This window comes from Apus apus, chromosome 9, assembly GCF_020740795.1.
Source record: "Apus apus isolate bApuApu2 chromosome 9, bApuApu2.pri.cur, whole genome shotgun sequence".
Taxonomy (NCBI): domain Eukaryota; kingdom Metazoa; phylum Chordata; class Aves; order Apodiformes; family Apodidae; genus Apus; species Apus apus.
Genome location: NC_067290.1, coordinates 7,391,953 through 7,410,185, shown reverse-complemented (window position 1 = coordinate 7,410,185; position 18,233 = coordinate 7,391,953). Strand labels below are relative to the sequence as shown.

The following is an 18,233-nucleotide window of genomic DNA, read 5'->3' as shown; positions in this document are numbered from 1 at the left end:
GCTGAAAGGCTCCTGGTGATAAGACGGGACCCCCCACCCCACCTCCTGCATTGCCACAGGGTGGGACACATTCCCTAGGGAGGTGTACTGACCAGTGCCCTCCTCATGTGCCAGCCCACAGGTGCAGGTTGGGCTCCCTCCCCCACCAGCCACTCTCCCCACCAAAATTGGCCCTGCCATGGCCAGTGCCCACATCGGGTCCTTTGACACCCTCCTTGTGACACCCTCCTTGCAAACCCTCTTGTCTTTATCAGCAGTGCCCAGAGGAGCCCATCCCAGTCCCCTCAACACCACAGGGCTCCAAGCTTGTCTGGTTTGAATTATATTTTTCAATAAGGTTTTGTGAAACACTGTATCAAACTTTGTACTAAAATACAGATATATTACAGCTACTGTATTCCTTTCTCCACTGATTTTCTTCCTTTGTTTTTCCAATGCAGCCGGCAACAGCCCTCTGAAGCTGGCGAGACCTGGGCACTGCTGGGGGGCTCCTGCCAGCCTCGCTCCAGGGAGGCGACTGCTGGAGGGATGTGGACGCTGCCAGAAGGACGCAGGCGCTGCCGGAGGGATGTGGATGCTTCCGGGGGGATGCGGGCACTGCCGGGCTCGTCTCTGGCCGAGGCCGTTGGCAGGAGTGCCGGGTGACTTTGGCTCCTGGTGGATGGATGTTCTGGCACAGCTCCATCCCTCACCGCCACCCCGCAGGGCAGGACTTACCAGCTCCTGACAGCCCCCTCCTCACCAGCTGGCAATGGTTCTTCCTTGCTGTCTCCAGCAGCCTCCTCGTGCCATGGCCCTGCCTGTGGATGGGCAGTGGCTCCTCTGCCCAGGGCTGCCCACCCCGGTGCCACGGTCCTGCTCTGCTCCCTGCACCCGGCTCATTCCCGCTCCCAGGCCTTGCCCAGTGCCTGGGTCCAGCCCTGCCAGGGCCTCCGCGAGCCCCCAGCCCATTGTTCTCAAGGAGGTGGGGGCCCTGCAAACAGCCCCTGGCTACTTGCACTGAGACATGTCCAGTGCTGAGGACTTTATTGCATTGCAAGGGCTGCGGCAACCCAAGACCCCCGTGGCCAGGCCCTGGGGAAGCCCACACACTGGTCTGGCCAGCAGAGCCACAGCTGGGCCGTGGCTGCCCGTGCCGGGAGAGTGCCTGGAGGTGTCAGTGCCAGCTCTCGGGCGCTGTGTGTGCAGCTGAGGCCAGGTCCTTGTCGGAGGCTGCCGTGCTCAGCCCTGCCCTGAGCAGCTGCTGCTGGCTCCCTGCAGGCCATCACCACGAGCCAACAAGCTGCAGCCAGGGGACATGGCCAGGATGGGCACAGGAGTGCCTGTGTCACCCCCAGCCATGCCGTGTGGCAGGGAGAGCCTTGCTGTCACCAGTGGAGATAAAGCACCGTATGGGATGGGGAGGGAAGGCGTTTGGCAACAGCTTGGGGGCCAGCTTGGGAATGGGGCTGAGTTGGGGGTCCTGCTGTGCCTGCCCAGGGGGTTTTGCATGTTCAGCTGCTCCCACTTACCAGGGCTTACATTCAGCAGCAGCGTGTCCGGATGTCCCAGCGGCTGGTGGCAGCGAGGCCCTGCGGTCCCTGTGCTGGGGGACAAGGAGTGGCAGCCTGTGGCCCTGGCCACACGCTGGGAAACACCATGTCCAGGGGCCAGGCACCGGGGCGAGGGGGCTCGAGTCACTTTTACCCTGTTTAGAGAATATTAATTTACACGTAAAAGTAGCAGTTGGGCCCCATTCTGGCTGCCGGGTCTCCTGGCCGTGGAGACAGGATCACGGAGCTGTACAAAATGGGAGCAGGGAGGGGACTGGGGCCCGGAGCAGCCGGCATGGGGCACTGCTGGGCACGCGTTCGGGTGGAAGGCGGTGGGTCAGGAGTCCTGGGGATGTAGAAATCTGTTAAAAACTCGGAGATTGTTTTTCCCTTGGAACAAAACCACAGTTGGACGCTGTTCTTGAAGGAAGCAGGTTGGAGGCGTCCTCCCCTGGCGGCGGCCTGCGGGCGGTGGGGGGAGCGGAGCTGGCGGGATGCGTGGGATGGCGGTGCCGGCGTGGACATGGAGGTGGCCGTGGACACGGCGGGTCCCAGTGTGGGCGGTGGGGCCCGGGGGGCGGCACGGGACGCTGCGTATCCACTGGCAGCAGACGAAGGGCAGGATGAGGAGGGAGTGCCCAGGCTGCCGGCCACGGGAAGAGGGTCCTGCTGCAGGCGCTTGGCCTTATATCCTCTGCGGGGAGAGCACAGCAGGTTGGGGCCGGCACTGGGCAGGCCTGGCCCCACCAGCACCTGCCATGTACCTGCCTGTCCCCATCCCTGTTGTCCCCTTGTCCATACTGCCTCCCTTCCCCATTGCCCCCTTGTTCCCACTGCCCTGCCCCATCACACTAGGGGGCCATCCAGCACAGTCACACCCAGACACACTGTACAGTCAGGGCTGGAGGACAGGACAGTGACACTCAGGACTTACCGCAGTGCCGACAAAATCTGTGGAGAGAGAAGAGAGGGTGTCAGGCAGGGCAGGGGCTCGGCAGCCCACTCCCACTCTGCCTGGCCTTGCTTTGCAGGTGGCCTTGAAGCCCACAGGACCCTCGCCTGGCTGCCAGCTCAGGGAGGAGGGGCTGAGCCCCCTGGGTTATTCTCACCTTAGTTCCCCCCCGGGCCAAGCAGAGGGCTCACCTTTGCTCTCTGTCTTGAGCTCCTCGTGCAGCAGGTCGTTCTGCCGGTTGCCGAGGACAAAGGCCAGGAAGGAAAGGATGAGGGCGTTGAGGATGCCGATGATGGCCAAGATGTAAGCCCAGCGCACGGAGCAGTCGCCCAGGGAGTACTTCCCCGTCTTCTCCCCACACATGTCCCGTATGGTCTCGGCATCCCAGCCATCGGGAAAGATCATGCACCCCAGCACCAGGCAGAGCGCTGCAGGGGGAGCGGAGAGGGATGCATCAGAGGGGACATGGGGGAGGCAGCAGCAGGTGCTGAGCCCCCCCAGTCAGTGCACGAGGACAGCCTGCGTCTGTCCTGGCCCCACAACAGCTGGGCAGCATAGATGGTGACAGCCACCCCTTCCCTGGAGACTGCATTTGCACATGGCTGCCCCAATCCTGGCCCATGCACAAATGGGTCTCGGTTTCTTCAAGCATTAACAGATCAGTGGTTCCTCATGGGCTTTCCTCATCACCACAGGTTCCCTGCCAAGAGGGTCATCATCCCTGGGAGCACCCACATCTAACCACCTCACGGCCCTGTGAGCCCCCTCCCACGGGCTTGCTTCCTCAGCATGCCTCCATCCTGCACACTCTGCACTGAGCAGGGAGACATCAGAGAGCACCAGGATGAGCGGGAAGGGAAATGCCCAGACCAAGTCTGTGACTGTCAAGGTAAGGAGGCGATGCTTTTTCTAACTAAAGCCAGTACAAAAGCTTCTCACCTCGTATCAGCTGGGAAGGCTATAAATACTACTGATGTTGTAGAGAAGCTGAGGTGTATTATCAGTATTTTTGTTCTGGGTTAGGAAAGAACTGAGATGTTCTTGCCCACATGAGTAACAAAGTGCCTCCTGTTCCCTTTTTGCTGAAGGAACAGCAAACACCCTGCCTGGCAAGCTCTCAGGGTGCCTGTGTATGCTTTTAGCTACTTTTGGTTAGGGAAGGGAAGTCTCGGGAGTGGACAGGAACTGAGAGCACAGGGCTGGTGTAGGGCATCGCTGGGACTTGGCACAGCCCTCACCTGCTGATGAGCTGTGCCAAGCCCTCTCCCCAGGAACAAGCAGGGATGCTGTGGCAAGTCGCCCTCAGCTGCCCGCACATGGGCAGGGGCTGCCACCCAACAGCTGCTGCCTGGCCTCTGCCTCCTGGGCACTTTTAAGACTCAGCTTGACAAGGTGCTGGGCCATCTCATCTAAAAGACGTTCCTACCTAGAAAGGTTGGACCAGATGATCCTTGAGGAGGTCCATTCCAACCTGACATTGTATGATTCCTCCATCCATGTTACAAACCTGCTTGGTAAAAGCATGTTTGCAGAGAGGCAAGCTCTGCAAGCTCATTTATTCCTGCACACAGCCCTGGTGCCACCCTGGCCCCGTGCAACATCTCCAGCATGTCCTTACAGAGGACTCCCAGACAAGCACAGACACATCTGGGGAAACCCTCTGCCTGACAAACCTAAAACCATCATATAATCACTTCAGCTGGAAAAGACCTTTAAGATCATAAAGTCCAACTGTTAACTCAGCACTGCCAAGTCTACAACTAAACCACATCCTGAAGCATCCCTGCTGGAAGGAAACATGGAACTGGCACCAGCTCTGTGGCCTGCACAGTAAAGGGTGAGCAGAACACTGAGACATGCTTTAACTCAGCTGAATTACTGTACGACCAAGGAGGTGCAGCATACTTGTGCCAGGGACTCTTCCCAGGAAAACAGAGACGCCAACAGGATTTTAGGACCCCACTGAGCCCCTGGTGCCAAACAGCTGTGAAAAAAGCTAAGGTGTTCTGCGGTCACCCTGCTGGTCAGGCTAACACAACCCAGCCTGGCAACGGGCACAGCTGGAACTGCTCTGCTGAAATCAGTGAGGAGAAAAGAGACACAGGTGCACAGCAAAGCTGGGGACAAGCACAGTGAGCTTCTCCCTGACCCCCCACAGCAACAGCTCCTCTCAGCCCAGAAGAGGACAGGACAGCAGAAGGCAAATTTAAGTTTTTTAAAAATGTAAGTTTAAAAAAACTGTATCAGGTACTAATTGTACCTGCACCAGCAAGGGCTCAGGTGGGCTCCCACCTTTTGAGCACAGACCTTGGTTAGCTCTTTGCAGGAACAGGATAGCAACCCCTGGACTCTGCAAGCATTGGTATTGCCCCTGAATTTGGGGCATTTATCAGGGGTTTGGGTGGTTCTGGCTGCCCTGGTAAAATAGGAGCTTGCCGAGAGCTCACTGCTCCGCCACCAGCACCAGTGCAGGGGTGAGGGTGGCTCCAGCTTGTGCCTGCCCACCCTGCTCCTCCTCTCCCTATATGCCTGCTCTGCGCTGGCACCAGGACAAGGGGAACCTGTGCCCTGGCCCACAGAGCAGCTCCAGGAGTTCTGCCTGAAGCCTCACAGGCCCTGTTTGCCAGAGAGAATTAAATTATAAATTTACTACCCAGGCACAGGAGCGTGCCCGAGTCAAGGTGCGTAGCCAAACTCTCCCACCCGAGGGTGAGGACAGAGCCCCTTGCTGCCATGAGGCTCCTCGGGAAGTGGCTGTGCCACCCATGGCAGGTCCCCTCCCAACAAAGAGCAGCACAGTGCCCTCCTCTTCCCATCTGCCCTCTGTGTTCCCCGCAGCAAGCCGAGTCCTCTGCTCTGTCACAAGCAATTCCCTTTCTGTGTGTCCCCAGGCTGCCCAATGTCCTGGAAACACCTTCTTGTGCCGGCAGCAAGGAGTGACATTGAAGCACAGAGGAAGAAGCGGGGGGATCCCCACATGGTTGACAGGCCTCAGCACTGCCCTCTTCAACAAGCCCCTCATGGCAGGTCTGAGGGTGTTAGGATGGGGCTCTGCCTGCCTGCCCCCTGCCCACAGCATCCTCCTGCCTGCACCTGCCTCAGAACACCCTGAGGTCCTTGCCAGATGTGTGGGAAAGCCTTGGTTTTTATTTAAAACAGCTTATTTCTACACCTTGCAGCCACATGAAAAACACCAAGTGGAAAATCCTAGAGGAGCTCTTATTAAAGAGGTAAAAAAGAATGCAATTCCCATTATTTTTTCTTTTAATTGCCTTTCTTCTGAGGGTGTGGTGCCAATCCCCACTGCACTGAGGACTGCCGGCCACTTTGTCATAGCCCTTGGCTGCCAACCCTTCCCCAGGCCCTGGGCTCCAACACCCTCTTCCAGAGTTTTCCCACTTGGAAAGACAGATTTGAGATCAGGCATTTCAGTGATCACCAGGGCAGGGTGTTGCATGCCAGCAGTTTGCAGGGCTGCCCGGGGAATCCTGCTGGGGCTGAGGCTCCAACCCTGGGGAAATTGGTGTTTCTAGGCCTTGTTTTGCACCTGCTTCACAGCTCTCCACTCCTCAAGGTCAGGTGCCCTAGAAATGAAATGGGCATCTCAAGGGCTTTTAATATCACTGTGGAATAAATTAATTGAAGGGAGCTCGAGGTTGTGACTCAGGATGCAACACGAGTGAGATTTTAGCAGAGAGCAATGAGAGACTTCTCCTGGTAGGACAACATCCCCTGCAGAAAGGTGCATTTTGCTACCACAGACCATCTGAGTAACCTGTGTGTTTGCTGAGTGCCAGGGCCATCCGAGCACTGCCCCAGCCCCGTGCAGTTGTGCCTGCAGGATTCAAATCTGATATTTAAATCCATTTTGCTGACTGGTTTCGTCTGCAGGTTTGGGGGGAAGAGTGGGTTTTACTGCTCTCACCTGCCACAGGTGGAAGGGGGTAAGGACATGCCACGCAGCTGAGAGATGTGGCCTCCCCCCACAGAGCCCACAGGACACCCAAGGGACTGAAAACCAGAAAATGTGGGGGTAACTGGAGGGAAACCAGCAACTGCTGGATCCCACTTGGACTTGTGGACAGTGAGGGGTTGGCAGACACCTCTTTGCTGTGGGTATTTCAGTGACTCTCATATCTACCCTATGCTGAAGAGGAGGAAGCTTTGGGTGCTGTCCCCTCCATTGTGCCCACAGCTGCTCACCACGATGCTGATGGCACGTGGAAGGTCCCCACTGGGGACACGGTGCCCCTGGGTGCTGCACACCAGCCCCAAACCCCCAGAGGAACTGGGGCTGTGCACTGTCTTTGGGGTCTGCAGCAGCTGCTTCTCACTAGGAAGCCTCCTGAGAGCCGAGAACTGACAGGAAAGGGAACAAGCACAGTCCTTAGTCCCTTTCTCTCCTAAAAATAGAAATCCCTCAAAAATAAATGAAAATTCAAGGCAGTGTGCTCAGGACAGCAGCACTGGCCATTTACACCGACAGGAGCTCCCTCACGGCATTTGGCTCCGCAGGCTGTTTCTGAGCCAAAAAACCAGCAGGATGCAGAATAGAGTCATGAGTTGGTATGAATCGGAACTGACAGTTACTTTATCTGGAACAACAGTTAAGGGATGTAAGCTCCAGGACACGAGCAGCTCCGAAACTCCTGGCTCAGCCCCTCCCTGTGGGGCCACAGGCACATCGACAGCTACTACGGGAGTGTTCTGCTGCCTTCCAAAGCCTGAGGCAGGCTGCTGTGGAGCACAAGGGCTGGATGGACACAAGGTCTGCTGCTCCTGTCCCCACTGCCCAACAGGAGTGGGAAGGGGGAAGGAGAGGGGAAAGCTTTTTTGGGAGCCAGAAGCCAGTAATTCGGCAAAGGCTTAAAATTCTTTGTGGCGATGTCTTCTTTTAGCTGCAAGGTCAGCAGATGGAAGCAGTTCACCTGGAAGATCATATCTTGGCAATATTTCTCCCTTGGGCAGAGGAAGAGTTAGAGGCTACTTTGTCCCCAGTCCCAGCAGCTGTCCTAGTTATGTTTCTAGCTGGTTTGGAGCAGTGGTATCCATCTCTCATTTTTTTCATTAAGAATTTCAATGCATGACTTTTATATCCATGAAACCAGTCTTTTTGGAAACTTCAAACACTCTCCGAGGGGAGCTGGCCCTCCAGCAAGTCCCAGTGGGGAAGATGAGCCTGACCTGACATGGCTCAGCAGAGCCCACGCATCGCCAGCAGCACCAGGGAGTGTTTTGGAGCTGCAGCATTCCCTTGGGCCAGACCCAGCTCTCCCTTGAGGCTGCAGCCACCCCACCACCCCAGGCAGCTCAGCCATGCTCAGCCCTGCAGTCAACAACCAGTTTTCAAATCACAATTGTTGGGAACCGTCCCTCCCAACCAGAACAAAGCTGTGCAGCTGTGCTGCCTGAGGAATCCCAACCCAGATGGTGGCAAATGCAGCTCAGGTGCAGGAGATGAAGCTGCTGATCAAGGCTCTGCCCCTGCTCCTGATTTACACTCTGGTGTAGGGCTCAACCAAGAGGTGAGCATACTCCAAAGGGGGTCTTCCAACAGAGAACAGACTGGGATGGGTATGTATTGTCACATCCCATCAGGCAAGGTGCCTGGACATGACATAATTAAATCCAAAGTGCCACGGATGAAGACAAACCCCAGGTCCATGGCTGGTGACATGCCCTGGATGAAAAGGCATCCACATGTCATGCTTGTGCCTGGCCTGAGGCATCTGGAAGGTCTCACCACACTGACTGATGGGCTTGAAGCATGGGGAAACACCTTCACACATGGACAGTCACTTCCTCTGTGCAAGAGGGCCTGTGCTCAGCTGGTTACTTCTTTTGACCCTCAACAGACTGAAGCTCTTCTGAGAACAGAGCCCTGGACCTGGTCAGAGTGACCACCCCCATGGGAGGCAGGTAGGTGTGGTGCCACACAGAGGTGGCTGCAGTCTCTCACTCTGGCATTAGCACTGGACACCAGGATAACCCTTGGAGTTAATTCACAGGGTGACCACATCTTATACTATAGCAAATAATTAGGGAATCAGAGGACATTCTCAGGCTCCTGGGCAGCCTCCTCAGCACGTGGTGGTGGTGGTGATGCTCTCCTGTGCTCTGGTCTCCAGCTGATGACTGCTCTGAGGTCACTGGAACGGAGGCATCCACAAAATCAGCCCAGTTGCCTTCATCTTCCTCTGGTACCTGCCCTCCGTGGAGAGTGGACAAGAGGGATCACCCACACAGCCCGTTTCTCTTCAAGGAAGCATCATCCCATGGGACTTCCTGAAGGAGCTCCTCTGCTAATTTTGAGGACTGGTGTGGCATTAGGGTCAGTCTCACAGTTGTCGACGTGCTTGTGTTAAATGCCCATTTCTGGTTTTATAACAGAGGATTTAGCAAAATCTCCAGTTCTGTATTACTGGGATTTTGAACAGGGCAGATGGTTGTTTCTATTTGCGATAAAGCAGAGTCTTTCCTCTTAATTAGAACCAGTTTCCTCCTAGGGGGGCAGTGGCTTTTGAGCTGGAGCTTTCTGTGAAGCTCTAATTAAATCATTCCTTGATTGTTGTCCACTAATTAGACATAGATGCTTTAAACTTCTTATTTTTCTGAAAGAGACACTGAATTCCTGATTCTTCTCCCCCACTCTCCTGCTCCTGATTTTTCATGCCCTTGCTCAGCAGCCCTGTACTCTGCACTGGCCATTCCCTAGGGATGGGGTGAACCCACCTCTGCCCCATCTCTCTGCTCTTCACCTTGTTCTCTTGGTTTTCACCAGCAAGACCATGGAACTTTGGGCCTCACTGTTGCTTCTGCTGTAGTGGTGCAAGTCTTCCTTCAGCTGAAACCTCACTGAGGCTGGAGGAATGCCTTTCCCTCCTCTGCTCCTCCAAGCCCTCGGTTCTGGCACAACCTTCCAACCTTCCACGCAGTTCAATCTCCAAAGCTTGTCACCACGCTGTGCTGCAGCCTGTGTTGGGCAACATCCCTGCCCTACCCACAGGATTTGGCCCACAGTGTCCTCTCCCTGGCTCATGGCAGCCCTTTCTCCACGTGCAAGGTCAAACATCCACCTGTGGCTGCCTCTGAGGTGGCCAGGGAAGTTCAGCCCTGCCTGGCCCCCCAGGGTGAACCCTCCTCCAGCCAGGATGCACCAGCCCATTGCCTCTGTGTCTTGGCCCTCCCTGAGGGTGACACCAGCCTCTCCTGCTGCCCCATCTTGGGGCTGTCTCTGTTAATGCCACCTTGGACTTTCCCCACCCCAGAAAGGCCAGGTAGCCATGTGCTTTGGGAGAGCTCCGAGCCAAGCCTGGGCCAGCTGAGGGCAGACGAGCATGTCCATGATCCCAGCAAGCTGTGCACTTGGGTTTCTCACAAGTGTAGCCACAAAGTGCAAAGTGTGAGCAGAGACAAGCCCCAGGGCAGGACGAGGGGTACCCAGAGGTGAGAGCAGCAGCTTGAGCCAGGGCAGGACAGGAGGCACCAGGTGTGGTACCCCCTGCCATGCAGCTCCCTGTGCAGCAGCAGAGCTGGCGGGGTGCTCCAAGCCACTTGATTAAGCTGCTGACAATCAGTGGGATTTGAGCTCTGAGCTTGCATTAAACCAGTACATCTGTGACAGGGAAAATTAAAGATGAAGGAATTTCCAGATAAGCTAAGGCAGCTCCAGGTCTGGCTGTGGTCCTGATCTGGAGGTGGAGAGGTCAGGCTTCCCAGCCCAAGAGAGTTGCAAGGGAAAGGAGCTGGGCTAGCTGCAGGCCCCTGGCATGGGGGGCTGTATCCTCACACATCAACAACTGGGGTGAAGAAGGGTCCTTTTGTTAGGAATATGGGGGCTCTGGGTCTATTCACACTTCGTACAGAGTGGGGAGTGACAAAATGTCTTTCCACACCTGGTAAAACTGGAGAGAAATGGAAGTGAAGGGTCCCACTACTGGGGCTGGTCCCACTATTCAGCATCCCTTCTCAAGGTCTTTCTCTCAAAAGAACATCCCCTCTGTGAGGACAGCTTGGAGGTCTAAGCACAAGAGGATACTTGGGATCCTTATCAATATATGCAGCAGATTCCCTTCTGAGGAGAAGTTTGGGTTATTGTATGGTGTCCCTTTGAGGACTGTGTCTATGAGGGTGCTTGGGTGCATCTGTGGTGGGGTTTCTTTTGCAGACAGAGCTAAGGAGGATCTCTAGTCAGGGTCACTTTTGAGGGGAATGACTGCGCTTGAGCCTGTGGTCACCTCAGAGGAGACATGAAGGCAAATGGATGGTGCCCCTCTGTGGGAAGTGCTGTACCTGGGGTCTCTAAGCAGGGAGCTGAGGAAGGTCTGTGCTCACAGCCCTTTCATGATGCTGGAGGGAGGGGGGCCTGGGCAGAACATCTCTTTAAGGGGGAGTTGAAGGGTCTGTGTGTGCAGAGATGTTTTCACAGGGCTGGGGTCCACAGGTGGGCTGTTAGTGACGGGGTCCCTTCAGGGGCTGAGGGCTCTCCTGAAGTGCGTATCCCCTGGGGGCAGGCTTGCTCATGGAATGGCCCTTGAGGCTGGGTAGACAGCAAGACTAATCCATGATGCTCTGAGTCCCCAGGGGGCTGGTCCAAGGTCCAGGGAGTCCTCGGGCATCCTTGTGCCTGTTCTTGACTCCATGGGACAGCTCTTGTTGTAGGGTGTCCCAAAACTGGTCCCTGATTTGGGTGTACTGGGGTGCCCTGAGGCTGGTCCTTGGCCCAGGGTGCTCCAAGGCCAGTTCCTGGCCCAGCTGTGCTGGGATGCTCCTAGAGCTGATGCCTGTTCTGGGGTTCCCAGAGCTGGGTCCCTGATGCAGCTTTTCTGCTGTGTTCCAGGGAGCCCTGTGGTTCCCTTGGGTCAGACCTTGCCCAAGGGGCCCAAGCTGCCAGTGCCCAGAGCTGGTGCCCATTCCTGGTGCTCTGTCAGCACTAGTGCCTGGCCTGGGTGTCCCAGGAAGCCCTGGAGTGCCCTGGGGAGGGTTCTTGGCTGGGATGCTCCGGGGCCCTGCAGTACTTGTACCCTGAACACCTTCCTGGAGCAACCCTGGTGTTCCCTGCAGCCAGTCTCTGCCTGGGGAGCTCCAGGTGCCAGTGCCCTGAGCTGACTACTGGTGCTCTGGCAGCACTAGTTCCTGGTCTGGGTGTCCTAGGGCTGGTTCCTGCCTGGAATGTTCCATGGATTCACAGTACATGGACCCAGCTCAGCTTTCCCAGGCAACCCTGGTGTTCCTTGTAGCCAGAGGAGGTCTGGGTGTCAAGTGCCCTGAGCTGGTGCCCATTCCTGGTACTTTGTCCATGGGTGTTGCAGGAAGCCACAGGGCTAGATTCTGGCTGGGATGTCCCACGGACACGCAGTACTCGTACCCAGCTCAGATTTCTCAGGCCACCCTGGTGCTGCCTGTGGCCAGGGCCCTCGATACCGGTGCCTAGGAGCCAGGGGTGCCAGTGCCCCGAGCCGGTGCCCGTTCCTGGTGCTCTGTCAGCACTAGTGCCCGGCCTGGCTGTCTCAGGAAGCCTCGGGGCTGCCTCCTGGAGCCACGGCCCCGCAGCGCTTGGACCCAGCCCAGCTTCCTGGAGCTACTTCCTGCAGCCAGGGGCCCTGCCCCCAGCCCCTGGGGCTCCTCGTGTGCCCGCACCCGCCGTCCCAGCGAACCCCCCTGTCCCACCCCCCGCCCCGATGCCCGGGCCTGCCAGTCGGAGCCGGGTCCCGGTGGGTCCCGGTGGATCCCGGTGGGTGCCGGTGGGTGCCGGTGGGTGCCGGTGTGTACCTGCCAGCAGCTGCATCCAGGCGCAGATCTTGTAGACGGTGGCGGTGTTGCAGAAGAAGAAGAGGGCGAAGCAGGTGATGCAGCCCAGCGTCAGCACCATGGAGAGCAGCACGAAGAAGGCCGCGGCCTGGAAGGCGCCCGAGGGGATGGTGCTGAAGTCGGTGAAGGAGCCGCGGCACGACAGCTCCCGGCCCGCCAGCCCGCTGCCCACGCAGTAGTGGAACAGCCCGAAGTAGCCGGGCTTGGGCGTGTTGACGCTGTCGCCCACCCAGTAGGGCTGGATGAAGACCACCACGTTGATGATGGCGAAGCAGATGGTGAAGATGGCCCAGAGCACGCCGATGGCGCGCGAGTTCCGCACGTAGTTGTCATGGTAGAGCTTGGAGGCTTCCTGCGAGGGCAGCATCCTGCCGGCCGGCCGCGCCGCCGGGGGGGGGGGGCCCCGCCGGGCCGGGCTGTGGGGGGGCTGCCCCGGGCCTAGGCGCGCCCGCGGGCTGCCGGGCCCTGCGCCGCCCGCGCCGCCATCTTGCTGCCGCCGCTGCGCCCCGCGCGCGCCCCCCGCCGCCGCGCGCGCCCCCGCCAGCCCCCCCCGCCACTGCGGAGCCCGGCCCGGCCCCCCCCCCCCGCCATCGGGCCCCGCCCGCCCGGGGCTCGGCTCGGCAGCCGGGGCTCGGAGGGGCTCGGCTCGGCTCGGCGCGCAGCAGCGAGGCGGGACCCGGCGGCGGGCCCGCTCCCAACCGGCACCGGCACCGGGCTCCCCCGAGGTTGATGCCAGCGGGTTACGCGCCCGGGCGCGTTTGCCCCACGGGGAGGATGTGAATTCTGACCCCCCACGGAGGGCAGCGGGGCTTCCGGACAATCGGGTTCCACGCCCCCGCGGGCTGCACCGGCACCGGGAGCAGCGGGACCCGCCCGGCACGTCCCGCCTGCCCCGGCAGCGGCCGCCGGGCCGCAGGGCGGGAGCTGCTGCCGAGCGCGGCTCTGCCGAAACGCTGCGGAGGCGCCGCGCGCTTCCCGGGCGCGTCAAAAGTTCGCAGCGTGTTGGCAAACCGGGCCCGTGCAGGTGGAAGCCCCCTTCGGTGCTCCCCCGCTGCAGCAAAGGACCCCCCTGCCGCCCCGGTGTGCCGGCGGTGTCAGCCCCGCTGCAGCGGGCTCTGTGCCCGGTGCTGCCGCCGCTCCCCCCGCTTTGGGTGCGCGGTCACAGCTCGCGGGGGGCGGCTTGAACCAACGCGCTGTTTCGGATCCCTTCTCAAGAGCAGCGCCGGGCCAAGACCCGCCAGCGGCACGGGCCAGCGCTCGCCCCGTCTCTGCGGGCCTGAGCGCGCTCCCGGCCGAGCCCTGCGCTCCCCCCGCGCCGGTGCCGGGGAGCACAAGCCCCCCCAGCGCTCGGGCCGGGCCCCGCGCCGGGCTCGCACCGAGACACGGGCGGCTCTTCCGCCGCTAGAGCCTCAGCGGTGCGGGACGGCGGGGCCGGGATACCGGGGGTGCGGGGGGGGCCGGGGGGGGAGGGGGGCCCCGAGCGCCGTCGCCCCCCGATGACGCCCGCGGGCGGAAGGAGCGCGCGGCGCGCGCGGCGGCGATTGGGCGGGCGGGCGGAAGCGGAAGGAGCGGGCGGGCGGGGCCATGGGCCGGTGAGCGGCGCGGGATGGCGGCGGCCCGCGGCTGCCCCCCGGCGGGCTCCGGGGACCGCGGCCTGGCCGAGCTGCTGCTGGAGTTCTCCCGGGCACAGTACCGCGCCAAGGACGGCGGCGGCGCCGCCGCTGCCAAGGTGAGGGGGCCGGGGCCGGGGCCGGGGCCGGTAGCGGTGCGGCGGGGCCGGGGCGGCGGGCGCTGACCGGTGGCTCTGCGCAGGTGGAGCGGATCGAGCGGCGGTGCCTGGAGCTCTTCGGCCGCGACTACCGCTACAGCATCGTCTCCAACGCGCATGGCGAGATCTGCGCCCACTACCCGCGGCACATCGTCCTGCTGGAGCGCGACGCCGCCGGCGGCCGCGACCCGTAAGGCCTCCGGTCCCCCCGGCCCGCGGGGCGGCTGCGCGTTTTGTCCCGGGGAACTTCCGCCCTGCCCGGCTCCCCTGGGGCTCCCCCGAGCGTCCCCAGCCTCTTGGGGCTTCCCTGGTGAAGCCTGTGACCTGGGGGGTGCGAAGGAAACGACGCGCTCCGGGGCAGGGCAGCTCCACGTGCGCTGTGCGCGGGGAGATCCCCGCGGGCGCTGCCCTGTCGCTTTGCCCAGAGGCTCGGCGGGCTCATGGCTGGGAGCAGGGCTGCGGTGCACTCCCTGTCTTGAGGTGCCTGCGGTCGTGCAGAAAGGGCTGCAGTGAGAGACATTTTAGTCTGGAAATCATCTTGGGCTGGGGGGCTGATAGAGACTGGGCAGGCAAGGCCACCTCGACAGAGAGGGTCTGGCCCTGCAGGTGCTGAGGGTCAGTGAGGTGACAGGAAAAGCTTGTGCTCCGAGGCAAGTCTCAGCCAACACGTTGCTGGACTTTGACCCACAAGCTCCGAGTTGTGTTGGTTTCACTTCTGCTGGAGTGTTTGCTGCTCCAACGACCGCCTCTCAGCTTCTCTTTTCTCTTCCAACCCAACACTGTGCCATTTGACAGTCTGAACTGAGTCCATAACCAGAGGATCATGCTCAGAGGGACAGTGGTCGCTGCTCTCCCCTGGCAGGTCCAGCTGCTTTGCCTGTGGAAGGCAAACCCACAGACCCACCCAGGTCTGTGCTGTAGGAGGGGCTCTTTGGAAAAGCAGCCACAGCTGGTGGTCAGGCAGGGGAATTTCTGCTTCGGGGTGAGGTCAGGTTAGAAAAGGTTAAGCTGCAAAAAGGGGAAGCTGAAGTCTGAAGCTGTAAATGTAGCTACAAGTGTCTTTGGAAAAGAGAAACCACATGCTTCTGCTTTTCCTGCTCTTGCAACAGGAAAGGATGATTAATATTTTTGACAGATATTCAAAACAAGTGCACTTACACTCACTGCCCTGTTTTCTTTGAAGCCAGCAGTGACAGTTAACATTTTAAGTACTGATTCTTTCCAAGTCTAGATTTGCTGTCCCAGAGAGTCACAGAAACAGGCTGCCCTTCATCATCCCTCTCCTGATTTTGGAGTGATAATCTCTGTAAAAGCCACTAAGCAATTTTTAGTCAAATCCTGGTTTTAGTTTCATTAGTATGCGATGGAATAATTATGAAATAGGGAGTGTTGAACTTCTGGTGTTAGAGAATCCAAGAACCTCATCCTGTGAACAGGACACTCCCTCTAGGACCTGGTGTCTTTGGCTCCCTTTCATTTTTGTAGTGTTCTTCATCAGCTGGTAAGATCTCCTTGAAGCCTGCAGGACTCTTCACACCTCTGGGAATACCAAGGTTTTTGGGGAGCGGTTCTTGCTTAAGCAAACTCTGCACTGCACCCTTGGTTCTGCCTGTACAGCTGCTTCTGAAGCTGTATGTGAAACTAGCAAAAAAGGGGCATTTTAAACTCAGAATGGTTTCCTGATCCTGTCCATTCCATGGCTGGGCAGCCAGGAGAAGGAAGGATGTTGCTTCATCCAAGTCTGCTGACAATACTCTGAAATCCAGGCAGGTGCAGAGGTAGCAGAAGGAGCTGGGTGTGTTTTTGGCCTGTGCACCCCTTGGTCAGGTGCTGCTTGTGAGGAGGCACAGAAAGCAGCAGAGCCCTCCTGACAGCCAGGAGCACATTCCCTGTGCTTGGAAATCTCGGATGTCCCGTGGGAAAGCATGGGCAGATGCTGCAGGGGTGCACTCAGTTCTTTCCTTGCCCGCTCAGAGTTATTGTGCTTAATGGAAAGGTCCAGCCCTCTGACACAGGCCACATCACAGGACCACAGAATCATCACAGTTGGAAAAGACCTCTAAGATCACCTAGTCCACCCGTTCCACATCCACGGGTCACCTGAGATCCTGGTCTGTGCCTGCCCCTCCACACAAGTCTGATCACAGTTGTGTGTCATTTGATCATGTGAGGGGAGTGCTCTGCTACCCAAAGAGAAGCATCTCTCCTTCAGTCCAAAATACAGTCACCAAAACAGTTGTTTGCTCTTATAGGAAATGTTTCCTTTGCATTTAAAATAGTAATTCAGGTTTGGGTTCTGGATTTTGGAGGAGGGACTGGGCTTCCTGCTCACCCTGTGCCCCTGGTCCCTGGGGAGCTGCTGGGGCTCGTTGCCCCGTGCTCTGGTGCCTCCCTGGGGAAGCACAGTTTGTGTGCCAAGGGGTGAAATCTGTTGGCTTGTCTTATCATTTCTGATCTTCCAGGCCTTGTTTTTTTGCTGAATCTCATCTTCTGGACTTAGAAGCAGTGCCAAAGAGCTGTTCTGGTAGCACTACTCAAGTTCTTTTCTTCCCTCTGCATTTTCTTTTGCAAAGGAAGCACCAAGCCAGCTGGGGCAGAGCGTGTCTTTTCTTTGCCTGCACTCCTTGGAAAACAACCCCACAGCCAAATCTGTACGTCAGAGCCTCTCAAAGTTTCAGAAGAGTTTGGTATTGGGAATGATACACGAGGGCTTCTCTGGTGACACCTCTGTTCTGCTGTGTGTGTTGCCCAGGCGCTGAGGCGGGGAGCGGGCTGCAGAGCAGAGCTCTCTGCTGTCGGCAGGGACAGCACCGAGCAGGGTTTGGGTTGCGCTGATCAGGCGCCTGCTTCTCCTGCCCGCACACGGTCTCACGTGTGCAGCCTCCTCCCGTCTCAAGGGGTTTGTGTCAGCATTTTCCTCTCTTTGCACTTAGCACCCTCGTGTTGGCAACGGTTAAAGAAGATCAGCTTGGGCTCCTGCTCTTTCAATTCTGGTATATGTTGAAGCTCCTTGAAGCTGAAGAGCCAAAATGAGTTGTGTCTGTAGGGAAATATGAGGAATCTCAAGCCTCCACTAGGAATTCTGAGAATTTAATCCTTTTTGGTTTTTTTTTTTACTAAAAAAGGTCTTACTTTCTGTTTCCCCACTTCCACTGCTATCACCTTGTATAATCTTTTTCCATAAACTGATCAATTTTTGTGTTAATAATAGATTCTTTTTTTTGATCCTTCCCAGAATGGCAGCTGCAGGTAGGTTAGTCCACACTCTCACTGATTCTGAAGCTTAGCAACTTTATTTTATCTTGCAAAGGTATGTGTTTGTTCTTAGACCAGCATTTTCCTTTGCCTTTGAGTTCTCATCTCCCTCTGTTGTAAGTAAGTTCCCTTCATCTCCTCTGCCAGTCAATCTGTGGTGGTCTCGCTTGCAGCACAGAGTGTCCCTGCCCACCCTGATCATCCTGCTGTGCCTTTTCAGGTATGGGCAGGTCACTAGAATCAGATGCCTTATCTCATCTGAGATCTTGGGCTCTGCATGGTAATGCTGGTACTTCTCCATCCCACTGGAGAGTTTCCTATGACCTTAGGTGTCCCTTTTTTCAGACTCACCATGTTGATAACGTATGAGCATCCAGGGACAACCAGCTCATCTAGGATCTTCTGCTGACCTTTGCTACTGGGAAGAGCTGACTGGAAATTCTTGTTCATCATGTCTAAGTGCATGGCCGTGTAGTTTTGTGTGTCCAGACTCCTTCTGGTTTCTCTTATGTTGGTCTAGATGCTTCTGCAATTCCTTGTGGAAGCTCTGGTCCTGCTTGCACTGACAGTTCCTCCTGAAGGCCTGTGTAGTTCAGAAGTCAGTTTGGCTTCCTATCAAACGTAGACTGGTATTTGGACAAATTGCAGCAATTTTAGCTTGTTTCCAAAATGTCTCCAACTTGGAAGACATGTCTGTTTTAACTTTAACTAGAAAACCAAACAAAACCTAGTTTTGCAGATGTAGCTGATGTGAATGTAACTACCTTGCTCAATCCTCTAGCTCTTTTACAGGAAGTTATCTAATTACTTCACAACACACAAGCTCAAGTGACCAGAACTAAGGTTCACTGAGTGTTCAAGCTTTGATTCTCTGTTTTTCCTTGCACAATTATCACTCTGATAGTGAATTCACTCC

At 57.5% G+C, this 18,233-nt stretch overlaps 2 protein-coding genes across 4 annotated transcripts in view; one reads left to right on the top strand and one right to left on the bottom strand.

Annotated features, from left to right (window-relative positions):
• Positions 1-314: 314 nt before the first annotated feature.
• LHFPL4 (LHFPL tetraspan subfamily member 4) lies at positions 315-12,865 on the bottom strand. 2 transcript variants are annotated; one of them, XR_007890382.1, is made up of 5 exons: positions 12,256-12,758; positions 2,676-2,912; positions 2,467-2,483; positions 1,512-2,226; positions 315-654 (listed from the first exon to the last, which is right to left on the bottom strand). XR_007890382.1 is itself a non-coding variant. In XM_051627980.1 (4 exons), exons 1-4 carry the CDS (start codon positions 12,659-12,661, stop codon positions 2,218-2,220), a joined length of 669 nt encoding a protein of 222 aa, XP_051483940.1. In that variant the 5' UTR covers positions 12,662-12,865; the 3' UTR covers positions 315-2,217. The 2 variants fall into 2 exon arrangements, 1 of the variants encoding a protein (XP_051483940.1); XM_051627980.1 differs by having other exon boundaries at positions 315-2,226; positions 12,256-12,865.
• A 991-nt stretch (positions 12,866-13,856) lies between these two features.
• The window catches only part of MTMR14 (myotubularin related protein 14), a 31,403-nt gene continuing 27,026 nt past the window's right edge, over positions 13,857-18,233 (top strand). For both annotated transcript variants that reach the window (XM_051627961.1, XM_051627960.1), the window contains exons 1-2: positions 13,857-14,023; positions 14,107-14,252. In XM_051627961.1, coding sequence (XP_051483921.1) covers positions 13,901-14,023; positions 14,107-14,252 — 269 coding nt within the window. In that variant the 5' untranslated portion in view covers positions 13,857-13,900. The remainder of the gene's footprint in view (positions 14,024-14,106; positions 14,253-18,233) is intronic.